The sequence below is a fragment of the Melanotaenia boesemani genome, chromosome 9, assembly GCF_017639745.1.
Source record: "Melanotaenia boesemani isolate fMelBoe1 chromosome 9, fMelBoe1.pri, whole genome shotgun sequence".
In the NCBI taxonomy this organism is placed as follows: Eukaryota; Metazoa; Chordata; class Actinopteri; order Atheriniformes; family Melanotaeniidae; genus Melanotaenia; species Melanotaenia boesemani.
Genome location: NC_055690.1, coordinates 34,772,964 through 34,790,478, shown reverse-complemented (window position 1 = coordinate 34,790,478; position 17,515 = coordinate 34,772,964). Strand labels below are relative to the sequence as shown.

General features: G+C 41.0%; 1 protein-coding gene across 3 annotated transcripts; it reads left to right on the top strand.

Moving 5' to 3' along the window:
• The first annotated feature begins 3,304 nt into the window (after window positions 1–3,304).
• On the top strand, window positions 3,305–16,847 carry LOC121646058 (scavenger receptor cysteine-rich type 1 protein M130-like). 3 transcript variants are annotated; one of them, XM_041994938.1, is made up of 12 exons: window positions 3,305–3,414; window positions 4,725–4,748; window positions 4,825–5,112; window positions 7,285–7,581; window positions 7,696–7,980; window positions 8,949–9,254; window positions 9,324–9,623; window positions 13,539–13,844; window positions 13,926–14,225; window positions 14,468–14,797; window positions 16,370–16,452; window positions 16,528–16,847. In XM_041994938.1, exons 1-12 carry the CDS (start codon window positions 3,369–3,371, stop codon window positions 16,597–16,599), a joined length of 2,637 nt encoding a protein of 878 aa, XP_041850872.1. In that variant the 5' UTR covers window positions 3,305–3,368; the 3' UTR covers window positions 16,600–16,847. The 3 variants fall into 3 exon arrangements, with proteins under 3 accessions (XP_041850872.1, XP_041850873.1, XP_041850874.1); XM_041994939.1 differs by having other exon boundaries at window positions 3,317–3,414; window positions 7,696–7,812; XM_041994940.1 differs by lacking the exon at window positions 16,528–16,847 and having other exon boundaries at window positions 3,317–3,414; window positions 14,587–14,797; window positions 16,370–16,450.
• The last annotated feature ends 668 nt before the right edge of the window (window positions 16,848–17,515 follow it).

The window sequence follows — 17,515 nt, the reverse complement described above, 5'->3', positions numbered from 1 at the left end:
GGGTGGGAACGTCCTGTCCACCTCATCCAGAGCGTGGTGAGGATGCAGCACGTCGGACATGACGGCGGTGTGTTGATGATGAAACTGCTGCTGAACGTTCCTCCTCGTTGAGGCATCTGGCCGTGAGGTCGGAGGAATGGGAGTGGGTTGAACTCAGAAATGAAGTTTTATCTCCCTTCAGTGAAACGAACCTCCAGCAGAGTAAAACCCAGAGAACCTGCAGCTGGCTTTGATGCTCGGTAACGGCACGGCGTCGACTTTCAACGATGAATCCGGACTGAACTGGATGCTGGTCGTTTGTCTGGCAGCGCGGAGTCCCGGATCAGAGCTTTAGTGACTCAGATGTGATCATTTTTCCTCCATTTAACCAGGAAACAGCCGACAGTAATTTATATGTAACTTTATGCAAATTACACAGTAGGTGCTGTTTTTTTTTCCTGGAAAATAAGTCGAGAAACTGTTGAATAAATGATCTGGTCAATAATGTGTCGACTGGGCCTGTTTACATGGAATAAGCTACATGGAGAACTTAGATGCTGAACTACAGAAATAATGACAATAACTTATTTAAACTGAATATTTATAGAATTTAAATATGATTAAAATGTGGGGCATCTTTCCAGTCAGTAAATAAAATCAAATTTAAAAATATTACTGATAAAAGTAGTAATAATCATGATTATAATAATGACTGTAATAATAAAACATTTTTAAAAATCCAAAAGTGAGAAATCTTTCACTGTTTGTTCAAATGGTAAAAATAAATAAATAAATATATAAAAAAACTTCTCGCTTGTTGGAAAATGTCATGTTAAGGGTTAAACTAAATATGTAATATAAATTATTAATGAGTTAATTTAACTGTACATTACAATTAAATATATATGCATTTAACTACATAAAACTTTTCTCGCCCACCCTCCCCTCTCCCTTGGGTTGGCTGGGTGGGTGTTCAGCTCCAGCTCGGGTCCTCTACCAGAGACCTGGGATCTTGGCGGTTCCCAGGACTAGACTCTTCTGGATGGAGATGTCTGATGGTTCTCCAGGGATCTGTTGGAGCCACTTCTCCAGTCTGGGGGACACATACATATATGATGGTACAGGTGATGGTATCCTGCTGGGCACTGCTGCCTGCTGCACCTCCACCTTTGGACAGGTGTGCTGTGACACACTGAACACCCCTATGGGTCTACGTGGGTCTTCAGCTGGGGATCACCAGTCACTGACGTTTTGCTGCTTTAACCCCCACAACATATCTACTAAAAATAACTCGCCCAAAACAACCAATAAAAGTCCGGTTATCCCAGCGAGCGTCAGACAAGCAAACCAAGCAGATCAGGTTTCAGCATTTCACCCACCGAGCTGGACGACTGCTGCGGGAGGTTGGATGGGGGAAATAACATGATGCCAAATTTCAGCTATCACAGTGTTCTCTGTGTTAAAGGAGGTGACGAGGTACGTCCACGTCTTCTGTTCTCAAAACATGTTTAGAATAAAGACCTTCCATGTCTGGAGCACAATGATGGCTTCACATTTGGTCTACTTAACAAATAACTAATCCTAACTGAAGGAGCCTCTTTATCTGGACCACCTTCTGGTCCCGGTTGGACCCCTGTTTGATTCCTGTTGCTCCACCTTATTAAGCCCTGTTTTCACCAGCTGTATGTTTCGGGTGGAGTAAGGAAAGTCTGGGAGAGGTGTCAGAACATCCGACCTGCTTGTTTTGCCCCAGTTATACTGATCCAACCCTGAAGGGTGGAGTTTGATACGCTGCAGTCCGTAGACTGGTGGAAAGAATCATCACTTCTTGTGTGACCTTTGTTTCTTCTTCGTTATAATTCAAAGGAATTATAACTAGGACGTCATGCTATGACGGAGCTGACACATCTGTTGCTGTCCGGCTGATTTGCTGCAGGTTGGTGGTGGAAACAGGTCAGAGTTTACTGAACCAAACCACCCCACCCCCCCCCCCACCACCATTACACCAGCAGCAGCCTGAAGCGTTGATCCAAGGCAGGATGGATCCATGTTTTCATGATGTTTCCAGCAGATTCTGAGCCGAGCATCTGAATGTGGAGCTGAAATGGAGACTCATCAGACCAGCAACGTTTCTCCATCTTCTATTGTCCAGTGTTGGTAAGTGTGTGTGAATTGTAGCCTCAGTTTCCTGTTCTTAGCTGGCAGGAGGACCCGGTGTGTCTTCTGCTGCTGGGAACCATCTGCTTCAAGGCTGGACGTGTTGGGTTCAGAGATGCTGTTCTGCAGACTTTGGTTGGAACCAGATCTTATTGGACTTCCTGTTGTCTTTCTATCATCTCCAACCAGTCTGCCCATTCTCCTCTGACCTCTGACATCAACCAGACATCCTGGTCCAGACAACTGCTGCTCTGGATATTTTCTCTTCTTCAGACCATTCTCTGGAAACCCTGGAGATGTGTGGAAATCCCAGTAAATATTAGACCAACAACCATGCCACATTCAACATCTCTTAAATCTCCTTTCTTCCTCATTCTGATGCTTATTTTGAACTTCAGGAAGTCGTCTTCACCACGTCTACGTGACTACATGCTGCTGTGTGATTGGCTGGTTAGATATTAGTATTAACAACCAGTTGAACAGGTGGAGCTGATGAAGTGGATGTTACTTTAAGCACATCAGCCTTCCAGATCCGATCACTCAGCATCTGAGTGAAACCTCAGGAAACTTTCTCCCTGCATGGAGGGTAAAGGGCCTGTCTGGAGGTGGAGGTGAAACCACATGAAAAGATGAATTAGCCACTTTGCAGACTTTTACACATAGAAACTTTATATCAACACTTTCTTCAGGAAACATCAGGCCTGTGGTGATCAGCACAGAAGATTCAGAGATTAAAGATGGACAGGAAATGGCTGATCTGACAACATGAGCAGCTTATATGTTGAAAGTTTTTCTTCACCTCTGTCATTGCAGATGGATTGAATTTGGTTTTAATAAAAGCTGTAAAACAGAAAAAGCACTTCATACGGATTATATCTGGAAATAAATCCCTTTCGCCATTAAACAGTTTGGCCATGGACCTTCTTTTTAGGTTTCAAGACTTCATCGGCTCTTCAGAACCAAAGTTTCAAAGTCAAATTGTTCACATCTCTGGAGCCTGAACAGGATCTGCAACAAGACCAAATGACACGTAAAAGGATTTAAAAACATGGAGTAGTTTTGGGCTTGATACTACAGCTTTCAGTCAGAGCGAAAAATGATCTGAGTGTAACAGAAACATCTGATACTTGTCAGGAAATTTACATTTCCGAAAAGAAACGGGGTGGAAACCGACTCCTGGTCTGATAAAGAGATGATCGCATGAGGAAGAGAGTTCATACGACACTGAGAGGATGGATTGCACTGCACTGATGGTGTTTCTGTCTCTCTGGAGCTCAGGTAGGACCTTTCTTCCTCTCCATGCAGCTATTCCATGAAAACAGTACTTTACTTTTATTCATTTACCCTTTTTTAAAATGAATTATGTCCTTATTTATTCTAAAAAGTACACATTGCAGTAGTTTTTATAATATAGTCTCTTTTTTTCATTATTTGTCACCCTTATTTTCTTATAACTTCTAGATTTATTTGATTTTTGTTTTTACTTTTTTAATCTTTATTAACTCCACTGTTTTCCTCATGGGGACACTTCATGCTGAGGGCTATGTTTGCAGGCTGTTTCCATGGCGATCGCCATGGTGACTGCCAGATGTTTTTTTTTTCAATTAATATTCAGTTAAGAGAGAGATGTATGAGTGAGAGGGGTCAGTTGATTTTTTTTAAAATATACAAACACTTGTTTATATTCTATAAATTATTTTGTGCTGCTTTTGTCTGAAAAATACATAATTCTAAATACAATTTGAATTTAAAATCAAATTAGACTTTGACATAACATCAAAACTACAGTATTAAACTCAACTCGTTACAATTAAAGATGTAACAGGGTTGAGAGATTTTCTTAAAATGACGGCAGCTCTGCATACAGAATACTAGACAGACAGCACATAGTACGCACGAGTTTCTGAATTATAATAAATAATTGTTTTGTGTCTTTTTGCTATGTAACAGGGTTGAGTCATTGAGTTTGAAGCTACTTGGCTCTCACTAGTATCTTGTTATCAAAAAGACTTCAGTGACATAATTTCCTGAAGTGCGTGGGGGGGGGGGGGGTTATGAGATACAGAACTAAATATCGTAATTTTAATGAATATTTATCAATTTGTTTAGAAAAGATCATTAAAAAAACAATATATTTATGTTGATATCAAAATGTATGGACTTCTGTGTAGTTTTATTTGTTGTATTCCAAATACATTTTATTGAAGGCAACAAAGGTCATGACAAAAAAGAGGATGGCAACTGAAAAAACAAAACAATTTCTCCTAAAAACAAATAATGTAATGAAATTGTTTCAAGCTGTGTTGAAAGTGACATGACTTGACCCTTTCGTGCCATTTGTATCATGTTTGATACACAAAGTTTCTGAGACCTTTTGCATCACTTTATGGTAAAAACTTTGTTCAAAACCTTGTTCAGCTCCCCATATATATATATATATATATATATATATATATATATATATATATATATATATATGATTTTCTCCAAATTTTAGTTGGGTTGGGCTACACAGGGCTGAATTATACCTTTTCATGTATTCTTCTACTCTGAGCTTAAAAAACGTGTTTACTCTGGTTTCTTCTCAGGACTCGGAGCTGAACACACAGCAGGTAAATGAAAGAAAAATGACAATTAGCGGTCAAACATTTTTTAAAACACCCCAGTTAATTTAATGTCTCTGCTCAGGAATACCTGGTGAAGTCAGGCTGGTTGAAGGTGCTGGCCGCTGTTCTGGCACACTGGAGGTGAAGGAGCGGGGAAACTGGGCTGCAGTGGAAATGAATGATTTGATCTGGAACCTGATGTCAGCAGCTGCAGTGTGCAGACAACTCAACTGCGGATCTGTGGTGTCATTGAGAAGAACTCCAGTTTCCCCTGATATACTCTACTCTATGGGTGATGTTTTAGATGCTTTTGCTCCTCATGCTCGGTATTTAAACCCATCTTCTTTTAAAGTACAGCTCAAGTGTTCAGGTCAGTGTCAAAAACTTTTTTCTTTCTTCCTGTTGTGAAGTAGAGAATATCAAACACATTATATATTAAAAGAATACAGAACCAGATACAAAAATAATTTCCCCAAAGGGACAACAAATGTATCGTATCACATTGCATCACATTGTATTGCATCATATTGCATTAGAGGGATGTTTTTGTTTTTTCTTGTTAAGATCTTTAGGCTCTTTGTTACCAGCAACTTGTCACAAAGACACATGAAAAACAGCAAAGATCCGATAGTTTGACAGACAGAAAATCACATTGTTGCAGCAACACAGTGATTCCCAAAGGGCTTTTATCCTAAAACTTGACACATCTCTGCATGGTGTGCAGTGTGTCCCTAAAACATTAATGAAACATTTGCAGATCTCAATATATTGCTGTGCATATTTCCAGTTTCCTGTAAATGGGTTTCCCATTCCTTAGGGGTTGTCCCAGACCTCCATTCAACATTAAAAAGGTGTTATCAAAGACAGTCTTACCATATTGAGAGTCTTTAGCAACTTGGGGTGTATCTTGTCTACCTCTGGCACCTATTACCTTGATGGCCTTTGCCAAAGTGATCACTCAGTGTTCCGCTTGTGTTTTTCTTTCCTGAGTCCACTAATGGTTTGCCAGAATTTCTCTGAGACCAACAGAAAGTCTTTCTCTATGGCCTTGCCGGATCCCTCCCATGCCTGAGTTTTAGCTTCTGCAACCACTTACACTACAGTCATTTCAGTCATTTGGTACCTAGTAGTTGCTTCAGGTAAACCCTGGGACAGCTAAGTCCTAAAAGCCTCCTTCATTAACTCGACATCTTCTCCCATCCCTGGTGTCCACCAGCAGGTCTTCTGGCTTCTGCTGCAACCAATGACCAAAATTAATGATTAACCTTAGTTGGCCTGTTACAAAGTACACTTATGTATTACTTTATGCTCGAGCATGATGTCTGTTATGAACAATCCATCACTGGTCCAATGACGAAACACTACTAATTCACATACGGGAGGTCATACCTCCCATTCAAACCCCTCCAAATTACTCTATCATTGCCAATGAAGTCACCCAGGAGAAAAATGGAATCTCCAGTTTCCATCCCTTCTAGGACACCACCCCAGGACTCCAAGAAGGCCAGATACCCTGAACCACTGTTTGATAAGCACAAACAGTAGTCAGAGCAACTAACAACTGCAGGGTGGAGACCCTCTCAGTCACTTGGAAGAACTCCAACATCAACTGGGGCCTTGTGTGTATCCTCTCACCTGCCTGATGCCTCTCCCTTTGAGCATCTCTGGAGGATGAGCGAGTCCAGCCCAACTCTACGAGTTTGGACTCACACTCTGTGAAGAGGCAAGCTCAACTATTTCTAGATTACACAGCTTGACTTCATGCACCAGCTACCAGGGGCTAATACCCCTGACCCCAATGTCCCCAGGACCTTGGAGGTACAAAAGGACCTTGGAAGAACCAAACTATTGTTATATTTAGAATAACTTTTACATCACAGCAGGACTGCAACTGGCAAGTACTTGAAAACATGAGGATCACGTAGCTGTTCAAAGTGGTTTTTGAAGGTCAGTACTTTGTTTTACTGTCTGATTAGTTTGTGGTTACTGTGACGGCTCCACCTCTGCCTGCTGATGTGTGAATACTAATTTGTTTTTGTGTTCATAAGTTGGTGTGGCCAGTAGGTGGCTCCCTTTTAATCAGAGCACCTGGCCTTGATGCACCTGGGGTATAAAAACCTAGACCTCTGGACAATCTTTTTCTCTTCCAGCAAGAAACTTGGTTTGGTCACTGACCAAACTGACTTGGATCCACATTACACCACTACAGACTACTATTTCTCTAAATAAAATATATTTAACTGATCTGTTGCATGTTTTTTTCCTATTTTTTAACAGCCTACCACATGGATTATGACAAATTGGGGGCTTGTCCGGGATCTTTAGGAAACTTTCTCTTGCTATGGTTATGGTTAGGGTGAGGGAAGCAAATGTGCTCAAAAGGAGGGTATTTCTTTGAGTTTATTGAGTCTGTGGTACATTGTTTTTCTTCTGAGTTTCCAGCTTAGTTTGTTTTGTCTAACAGAGACGATTGAATAACTGGCTGGTTTAGTGGGGTTTTGGGCATGTTAAACAGCTACTAGTTTTCTCTCTTCCTTTTCAGACTCTGTCAGGCTGGTGAATGGAACCAGTGTGTGTTCAGGGAGACTGGAAGTGAATCCCAACCAGTCCTGGTCCCCAGTGAGTGAAGATGGTTTTGACCAGCAGGATGCAGAGGTGGTCTGTAGGGAGCTTGGGTGTGGGGCTCCTTCAGACCTCCAGAGGGCAGTCTTTGGAGAAACAGATGCTCCAACATGGAGCAAAGAATTTCAGTGTGAAGGCCACGAATCTGCTCTCCTAGACTGTAACAGCACTGCTAGAAAAACATATTCTAGTCAAGCTGTTGCACTCACCTGCTCAGGTAAAATACAGCCTCACAAATTCAAATTAATTAGAATTAGATTTTTTTTTTCTTAAAGAAGTTTTCTATACAACCTTCCAGTAAATGAGCTGAAATAGGTATGTTTCTACCCAGAACCTGAAGACATCAGGCTGGTTGGAGGAGGCAGCCGATGTGTTGGCACAGTGGAAATGAAACAAGCGGGGGAATGGAAACCTGCATATTCAGATTATTGGACCCTGGGGTTTGCAGGTGAAGTATGTAAACAGCTGGACTGTGGCACTGTGATTTCAACCAGAAGAAGGACAACCTCATTAAGATATATCTGGGAACAGAATGGGAACTGTGATGAAACTAATCTGATGAAGTGCTTTGACAAGATAACATATTCCTCCGATTCAACAGAGGTAACCTGCTCAGGTACAATCTGGTGCATCACTCATTGATGTATTTATAACATTTCAGAAATGGAGACTCATAAGACCAGCAACGTTTCTCCATCTTCTATTGTCTAGTGTTGGTGAGTCTGTGTGAATTGTAGCCTCAGTTTCCTGTTCTTAGCTGACAGGACGCACCCAGTGTGGTCTTCTGCTGCTTTAGCCCATCTGCTTTAAGGTTGGATGTGTTGTGTGCTCAGAGATGCTGTTCTGCAGACCTTGGTTGGAACCAGTGCTGATTGGACTTCCTGTTATGTGTCTATCATCTGCAACCAGTCTGCCCATTCTCCTCTGACCTCTGACATCAACCAGACATTCTGGTCCAGACAACTGCTGCTCACTGGATATTTTCTTTTCTTCAGACCATTCTCTGGAAACCCTAGAGATGGTTGTGTGTGAAAATCCCAGTAGATCAGCAGTTTTTGAAATATCTTCAACCATGCCACGTTCATGCTCAGCGTGAACTTGAGCAAGTGGTTTTGACCATGTCCACATGGCTGAATGCACACAGGTTTAAACTATGCTTAGTTGCACTGAGTTGCTGCCATTTGATTAGCTAGTGTGATATTTGTGTTGACAAGTAATTGAACAGGTGGCGTTAATGAAGTGGCTGAGTGTAGAGTTGAGATTGCATTGCCAGTATTGTCAGACAATTTCCCTGACCTGCAAGTGTTAGTAATGACCCAACAAATGTACTGTGGGTAGACGTCTTGCAGATGGTAAATATTAACGCAAACAATCCAGGATTTCAGATGCAGTATATTTTTTGCATGTTTCAATAAGAATAAACTGATCACTTATCAATATCTGGAACTGTATCAAAATGGATATAAGCACACAATATAGACCTGCAAACACGATTTTATGTGTTATGGATTTGTTACCACAGACTTCCTTTCACTGATATTTGCCATTAAAGCATTTATCCACATCCTTCCTTTTTCTTTCCAGAGTCTGTCAGGCTGGTTAATGGGATGAACCTGTGTTCAGGTAGACTGGAGGTGAAGTCCAACCAGTCCTGGTCCTCAGTGTGTGAGAATGACTTTGACATGCGGGATGCAGAGGTAGTCTGCAGGGAGCTTGGCTGTGGATCTCCTTCAGTCCTCCAGGGGGCGCTCTTTGGAGAAACCGATGCTCCAACATGGAGCAAAAAGCTCCAGTGTGAAGGCCATGAATCTGCTCACTGGGACTGTGAAAGCTCATGGCTGACAAGGAAAACCTGCCCCCCAGGCAAAGCTGTGGGCCTTACCTGCTCAGGTAGAGGTTAGGCTTTAATTCATGTTTTTAACTTATTTTTTAATTTTAACATCTCTTCTGTTTGCTCAGACCCTGATGATGTCCGGTTGGTGGGAGGAGCTAGTCGTTGTGCTGGTAGAATACAGGTGAAACATGATGGAAACTGGGAAAATGTGATGAATATTGGCTACGAATGGAATATAAAAGCAACAGATGCAATATGTCGATGGCTGGACTGTGGTTCCTCCATTTCAATGAGAACCAGATATGAAGCCACGCGACCTTCCAGGGGGATCAGGTCCTCATGCATTGAGATGAAATCTGCAATGAAGGACTGTGTGACAATAAAGGAAAGTCTCAGCTATTCCAGCATGGAAATAACATGCTCAGGTAATGCAATGAAGTACACAGTGAAGGTTTTGAATGGACACAAATTTTGCAGTGGGGTAGGGCAGTTTTCCTCAGGACCCATGGACCTGCATGTTTTAGATGTTTCCATCTCCAACACACCAGATCAGATTATTTGAACTGCTCGTCAAGTTCTCTGCAAGCCTCTTAATGAGCCTTTTCATTTTGGACTGATGTGTAAAAGTATGTACCAAAGGGCCAAATACCTTTTTTAAAACAATAACATAATTAAGATGTTGAACTGCTTGTGTTCAGTAATGCCAAAATCTGTAGTGATTAAGACCCTTGATGACAAATTCTGCATGTTTTCTGCTCCTGGAAGTATACATTTTGCTTTTTTATAGTGTTGTTTCTACGCATGTTTGGTGCTAACAAACCATGACTGACTGTTTCACTATCATGGCTTAGATTCTTTGTAGGAATCCAGTCTATGTCATCTTCATCAGAAAGATTTGTAGGACATCCTGGTGGATGGAGCTTAAAAGCTGGATTTATACTAGAGTCTGTGTGCGGTAGGACTGGTGTAGCTGAAGCTGGTGAAATGCGTCGGGTTAAGGCATCATGTTGCAATTTCTCTTTCGGATCTGAAGTAGAGCTGGTATTGGCTGGTAAACTTCACAGGGCAGAGTTCTATTGATGGTTTACTTCAGTTTCACCAGGCATTTTCTCTTTTAGAACAACATGGTTCCGTTTCTTCACAAGCTCATGGAAGCAAATATAGAATTAATACATTGGGTATGTCTCAATCAGAGACAATATTTCGAACACTGTTTAAGGGCATAGTGTGTTCACACTGAGCAAGCAAAAACTAGCAAAAACTCAGTGCACTGAACGTACCCAGATGCTGCCCTAAACTCAGCCAAAAATCTAGTGTGAAATGATGAACACTACACACACTAAACGGACGCCATTAAGCCGACGTAGCAGAAGGGAAGGGACTTTTGACCAGTTTTCAAGAGCTGAATAATAGCGGCCAAGAACTCAGCGGCACTGGTGCAGACGAACGCTAATTTGTACAGATGTAAGTATGAAGTTATTCCACTCAGTAGAGTTAGCACATGTAAATGTTAGCTGTTTTTTAGCCAGTTTCATGAATGTAGATAGCTTATACATGTTTCAAATGATGCATGCTATAGGTGCTGTATGTTCATTCATCATTGTTGAACCACCAGATTAAGCATCTATGATGTAAACTCAATGGTCCTTGATGTGAAAACTGATTCGGAAACAACGGCAGTTGTTAGCAAACCGGCCCGTTTCGATGATACCGCTGACTAAGTAGTAGCTGCAAAAGTTTACAAGATAATGTGCTTAGAAAACCTCGAGAAAACTTTTTGCCCTTCAGTTGAAAGGCCACACATACGGTCTCCCACCACAAAATTACACATATTGTCACATTTCAGAGGAACCGCTCGACACAAATATGATAACATATATCTGCTGGCATGTTTCCTGAAGTAGCATGGAAGCAAAATATGGAAGAATCACGAGACAAAATAATGTATTTGCTTGATGTGAAGCCCGATGCGAGACATATGTTTACGTTACGACATTATGACACAATCACAAAATAGTGTAATATTGTATAATCTGCATTTTTTCTGCTCTTGGCAAATATAATGTATTTATATTGTACATGACTTTAGATAAAATAGTCTGCAAAGTACCCATAAAGTACATATAAACATAAAGTTTGCTTTCATATGAAATGCCAATGTGTGTTTAACGTAGGTCACTGGCATCAAACTACCGAGCCAGCAGTGGCACTGAGGCATTTACCGGCAGGGGCTAGAGAAGAGGGACAGGCAAGAGAGAAATATTTCAATAAAAACTTTGCTGCATCGCTGTGTTTTAGCCTCTTCATTGCTGCGTTGCATATTTAAAACTATAATTTCTACATATAATCGGTTTCCTGTTGCCAGACGTGAACGGCATCAATGTAAAAACTAATTAAAACAGACGTATATAATGTAAAGTACATTAATTCAGTGAAAACATCTGCATATTTAAAAGCTGTTTTACTAGTGTTTATATTGCACTTTATACTAATGGGGGAGACGTGCAGACATACGAACGTGTGCTGATGGTGTTTTCTATTGTTATTAATTGAGGTAGAATAATACAGTGTAGGCCTTTTTAAAAGCATTTAATAGCATAAAGTATGATGACATGCAAATACGTATGTGAACTTTATTTTGGATTTGTGCATTTATTTATGCAACTTCTTGCAAGGAACTAAATTGGCTTACCTTTTCAGGAACAGTCCGTCCGACTAAGAAGCAGCACTGCTAGGCAGCATGTAGGAGGGTCCTGTACATTAAAAAATAAATAAATAGGCATACGTTCCAACTCATGTTCAGCCATGTTCACTATGTCAGCGTTGGATGCAACGTAGTCTGCATGTGGGGTTAAGTAAGGGGTAAAAAAAAAAGGTAAAATCATGAGTATGAAACTCATTCTGTAAATTAAGGCAGGCAGATATTTTTGGTGGGCTAAAGAATCGCGGTGGCATGCTGGTACATCCCTACCGGTAAGTGCAAACCGACTGTTTCACGACAGTGAGCACTATAGAAGAAAGTGCTTTGTGTGCACCATGCACATGCATTCCAGTGCACTCACGTAATGAGACACACTCATTGTGTGTTTTCACAAATTCAGCGAGAAGAGCCATAAATCCAGAAACACAATCACAAACTGACTAATCACAAGGGAGTTCTTCCTCGTAACCATGCTACATAGCAGGGTTGCACATCAGGGCTGGACGAGGTTCACGCCAAGCCTCCCCAAACCTAGGTGGAGCCTACAGCGCTGACACCATAACCGACCTTGCGCATAGTATAAATAAAGCTTTAGCCATTCTCCAGCAACCAAGAGCACATTTGCCACACACACTGTGGTCCACAATGAGTTTGGTTGACCACCTATTCACGTTATAGTATATCAAGCAGATGTTACGTCACATGAATATGAACAATCTCACATATTTACCTCTCGTGTCTCTTTTGTCCACAGAGTAAGTAATATTTTGTCAACAGTGTCCGCTTGGGGTGATGTGACTTTCTTGACCTTTCTCGAATTGGGTAAAGAATTAGTTCTGTTCCTCAGCCAGCCCAGTGTTTTCTATGAGAGGGTCATTGCTTTAATTTAGTTAAGGATTGGATATTCTGCCACATACATACCAGGTTCTCAGAGATGAAATAACCTTTGATGTTCTGCCTGGTCAGGTCTGTTGCCAGATCTCTAGGAAGCATTAAGATCTTTCAGGAGAAGGTGGCTCTCCTTTGTCATCCGTGGTTTCCAGCTTGGAAATACACAGATGCATTTGTTGATGGGAACATTGTCAAGGCTTCAATTATAAAAGCTTTCAGTTAAAGTTTACTCTAGAAATCAGTGCTGTAGGGATGCTCCTTCAAGTCAGGTTTTAACTTCTAATAGTAGGTTGCCATTGCTAATCAACCAGAATTATACTCTGAGAGGTGTCAAGTGTCCAAAATGTGCTAGGGGCCTGTATCCTCTGGGGACATTTAGATATACGCATCAAAATTGCCTTCAAGAATTAAAATATTTGGACAGAAGTTGAGTGTCGTAATCGTGTTAGACTGTGGTGGAATTTTCAAGGCTGGAACTAGACAGAAGGGCCTGCACTTAACTGCCCGAAACTCCACATTGGATGAGCAGTGACCATCAATCCTGGTAGTATTTGTGCACTTGTTATTTTTTGTACGGAGACAGTCCACCTCCTTAGCTCGTTAGCTGTGTCTAAGCATGCCACCATCTTGATTTATTACCCATATCACGTGACAATGTTTCTAGTTGTATTTAATTAGAAATATAGAACACTGGAAGGGTAAACCTCCCAGCACCACTCTATCTTGCTCTTTACTTCTGTATCTGCAGACTCCATCAGGCTAGTGAATGGGATTAAGCCATGTTCAGGCAGACTGGAGGTGAAGTCTGACCAGTCCTGGTCCTTGATGTGTGAACATGACTTTGACCAGTCAGATGCAGAGGTGGTCTGCAGGGAGGTTGGTTGTGGGCCTCCTTCAGTCCTCCAGGGAGTGCTTTATAAAGAAGCAAAGGCTCCAGTTTGGAGCAAAGAGTTCCACTGTGAAGGCAACGAATCTGCTCTTTTGAACTGTGACAGCACCAGCACAGCTAGAAGCACCTGCTTACCTGGAAAAGTTGCTGAACTCACCTGCTCAGGTAGAAGAAGAGCTGAAGCTTTAATATTTTTACTGGTGTATTTCCTGTATTAATTTCTTTCCTTTCTCCACTCACATCAAGACAACATCAGGCTGGTGGGAGAGGCCAGCCGCTGCGCTGGGATACTGGACATGTTTAACCAGGGAGAGTGGAGACCAGTGGTTGACTGTGACTTTAACTGGAACCAGACCTCGGCTGCTGCCGTGTGTTTGCAGCTTGGCTGTGGTATTGTTGTGTCAACCAGAATGACAGATGGCCCGTTTGTGAGACCAGTGTGGTGTATAAAGTCTTCCTGTATGGAGTTGTCATCGACACTGTTGGAGTGTACAACTACAGCTGATGATACTGAGAATGAATACAGCCTTGAGATAATATGCTCAGGTAATTCTCAAATCTCAGATATTTAGTCTAGCTTCTGTCAGGTTTCAAGTGGATGCAGAAGATGGGAACCCTGAGAGGGAGATGCACATGGAAATTAGAATAACAACAACCTGTAGGCCCCCCACCTCCACCTCAGAGTTTGTTGCATATTAATATAATCCCCTTCACTCAACTGTTGCTGCATACATGACTTACATGACTACAAAATGTCTCTTTGTTTACATCTATCCTTCTGTTACCAGATTTATTGGCTCAGCCACATGTTTCCCTCTATTCCTATACCAACGGGGTTTCTGAAGGCAAGACACAGGGGTCTCAGGTGCTCATAGGCTCTAATTTTGGCATCTTGTGCTCCATCAAGCCTCAGTACCAAGGCGGTTCCTTCCAGCTCATCTTCAGCACATCCGGTACTACAAAGAACTACACCATGCCAGCTGTCAATCACACCGCCCTGTTCCTGTTCTCCACTGCAGACCACACCCACCAAGGGACCTACAGCTGTGTTTACCACGTCTATGCTTTCACGTTTAACTTCTCCTCTGAGAGCCAGCCGCTGCGTCTCTCCGTCTTGGGTAACTTGATAGTTGTGCTGTGAAACAGTCTGCTTTTTACTCCAACCAATGTGCCTCAGGTGCAGCAGCATAAATGTTATGTACATAGTGGGTTTATTCATCCTCTTTATCTCTGGAAACATTTAATTATCCAGCTGATTTACAAGGTTTCTAGACAAAATGCATAGAAGGAACTATCTGAAACATTATTCAACAGAAGATTTAAGAAATTTTAGGGCTTCAGATACCGACTGAATATCTTGGTGTCATGTCTCAATGAGCTCTGGGATACTTTTCCATAACAGTTTGCAAAGGTAATCTTACTGGATTGAATTTAAAGTAATATACTTTTGACTTTTGGCAAGGTTAAAGATGTGAACTGTTTATCTTTTACCTAGACAAATCTGGTCAGCACAGACTTACAGTCAACACGGGTTTGATGTGGACATTGGTAGGGAAATAAAAGTGGTCCATGGTCCCCTGATATGAAGTGTTTTGTTGTACTTATTATAGATGTTAACAGGACGTCTGAACATGCAGAAGTTTCTAATGAAAAACATTCTTTTCAGGGACTGACATTTGTTTGGCTAAACAGCATAAATACGGTGATTCTGGTCAGGTGCTACACTGCATTAAATGGTTTAAACATATTCAAATATTGGGGCAATTCAAAACAGGATAAAAGGGTTTAAAGATCTTTTCTTCCCGCTTTAGTGTCTCTTATTAAGGTTCATTTATGCTCTATGTGAAGTACGCATACAGACAGAGCCTTCTATCCATCTTCTGCATCCTTGACCTGCTTATTATTGCAGTTATGTAGCCAGGTGTAGCAAACAGAGCAAAACCATCAGAAACAGTGGGGCGCTGTTGAGCCGTATAGCTGCTGTTTGACCTGCAAATGGAACAAAGAAGAATCTGTGACATATTTATTGGCTGTCTCTTTATATCATGACCGTGATCTTCTCCACTGTTGTCATGTTTGAAACAGATGTCTAAGCTCAGAGGTGAACTCTGAACTCTGCACTGCCCTCTAGTGGATGCATTGACTAAAACCAGGCCCACATAAAGGATGAATGGGAAATTTGTGGGCAGTGAAGTTTGACACAGATGTACTTATTTACCTATGCTGTATGTACGTAAAGGAAGCATAAATGAGCCTTTAGAGTGATGAAAATGTGTATAAGTAATTAAAGTAAATCTTTATTTATATAGCACCTTTCAAGATAAAAATAAAACATTTTACATGGTTTCCAGCCTAAAAAGCCTAATTTAAATGTAAATGCACTAAATTCATTTCATGCAAACACTTAAACTGGTCCCCTGCTTCCAGATTCAGCCAGTTAATTACGGCATTACGATTTTTAGTCAATGAAACTATGTGTTGAAACAGGTTGGACTTAAACCTTGAAAGTCGACGGAAGCAAGTCTCCATGTGTATTATTCTCCAATTTAAATTATGCAAACAATCATCTCAGATTACCTAAAAATGCTAACAAACTCCTAAAATGTACATGCAATAGGAACATTTTACTTACTTTACGACTTTAATATGATGCTGTATGATCAGTAATCTCTTTTTTTATTCTGTTTCAGCCTCTCTGACTGATCTGATCATCAGACTTGTCATCCTGCTGGGTATGATAGTATCAGTACTTGTCATCTGCTTGTATTTTCAGGTACAGTACATGTAATGTGTGGTCTATTCAGTAAGCAAAATGACTGTCAAACCACAAAACATCATTTATTTTTAGGTCAGTGGAAACCAGAAGAAGAAACGGCATGTTGATGGTTTCACTGCTGAAGCCGGGTTAAGAAGGACATAGTCAGCTAAAGGACAGAGCAGAGAAAGTTCTTCATTTCCCATTCAGCTGTTGGACTGTTAAACTGGTTTATATTGGTTTTCTGTTCAGGGTTTTTTTTGTGCAGATTTAACATAATATGAGGCCAGCAAAGGTGGCACCGTCGCTAAGATGTAAAGATATAAATAGGTTTGCTGTGCTACATTAGCCTCCTGCTAGCACTTCTCAAGCTAGCTAACCGTTTTGTCTGCAGTATAGAAATGTCTTTGCTGGATTTCAGATACTTATGTTTTTGTTTTTTTTTTGTCTCTTAAGTTTTGATTTATAGTTTTGATGTTTTTCTGTGTATCAGAGAGTTTAAAAAAACATTCTTGTTTCTTCTTTAAAATAAATGTCAATAATCAAGAACATGCAAAAGAATAAAAACATTAACTATGAAATAAGTTTTGTTTATAATCTTATAATAAAAATTACCATAAATATTTCACATTAACAGGCAAACAATAAACCCCACCCCTAAGTAACACTGGTCTGTTTATTTTCTTCAGGAAAGTGCATTCTGTATGTTAGATTTAAAACCTACATTCATCCTCCACTTTATCAGCTTCACCTGCTTGTTAATACAAAAAATCTAATCAGCCAATCACATGGCAGCAAGTCAACACATCTAGTCACGTAGACACGATGAAGATGACTTGCTGAAGTTCAAACTGAGCATCAGAGTGAGGAAGAAAAGAGATTTAAGGGACTTTGAACGTGGCATTTGAACGTGGTCTGAGTATTTACTGGGATTTCCACACACAACCATCTCTAGGGTTTCCAGAGAATGGTCTGAAGAAGAGAAAATATCCAGCGAGCAACAGCTGTCTGGACCAGAATCTCTTGTTGATGTCAGAGGAGAATGGGCAGACTGGTTAGATGACAGACAACAGAAAGTCCA

Bases quoted from the DNA above. Each gene is read 5' to 3' on its own strand.
- LOC121646058 (XM_041994938.1), top strand. From the start codon at position 3,369: ATGGATTGCACTGCACTGATGGTGTTTCTGTCTCTCTGGAGCTCAG. The intron at 13,845-13,925 runs GTAGAAGAAGAG...ACTCACATCAAG, and splicing joins TGCTGAACTCACCTGCTCAG to ACAACATCAGGCTGGTGGGA. The intron at 16,453-16,527 runs GTACAGTACATG...ATTTATTTTTAG, and splicing joins TCATCTGCTTGTATTTTCAG to GTCAGTGGAAACCAGAAGAA.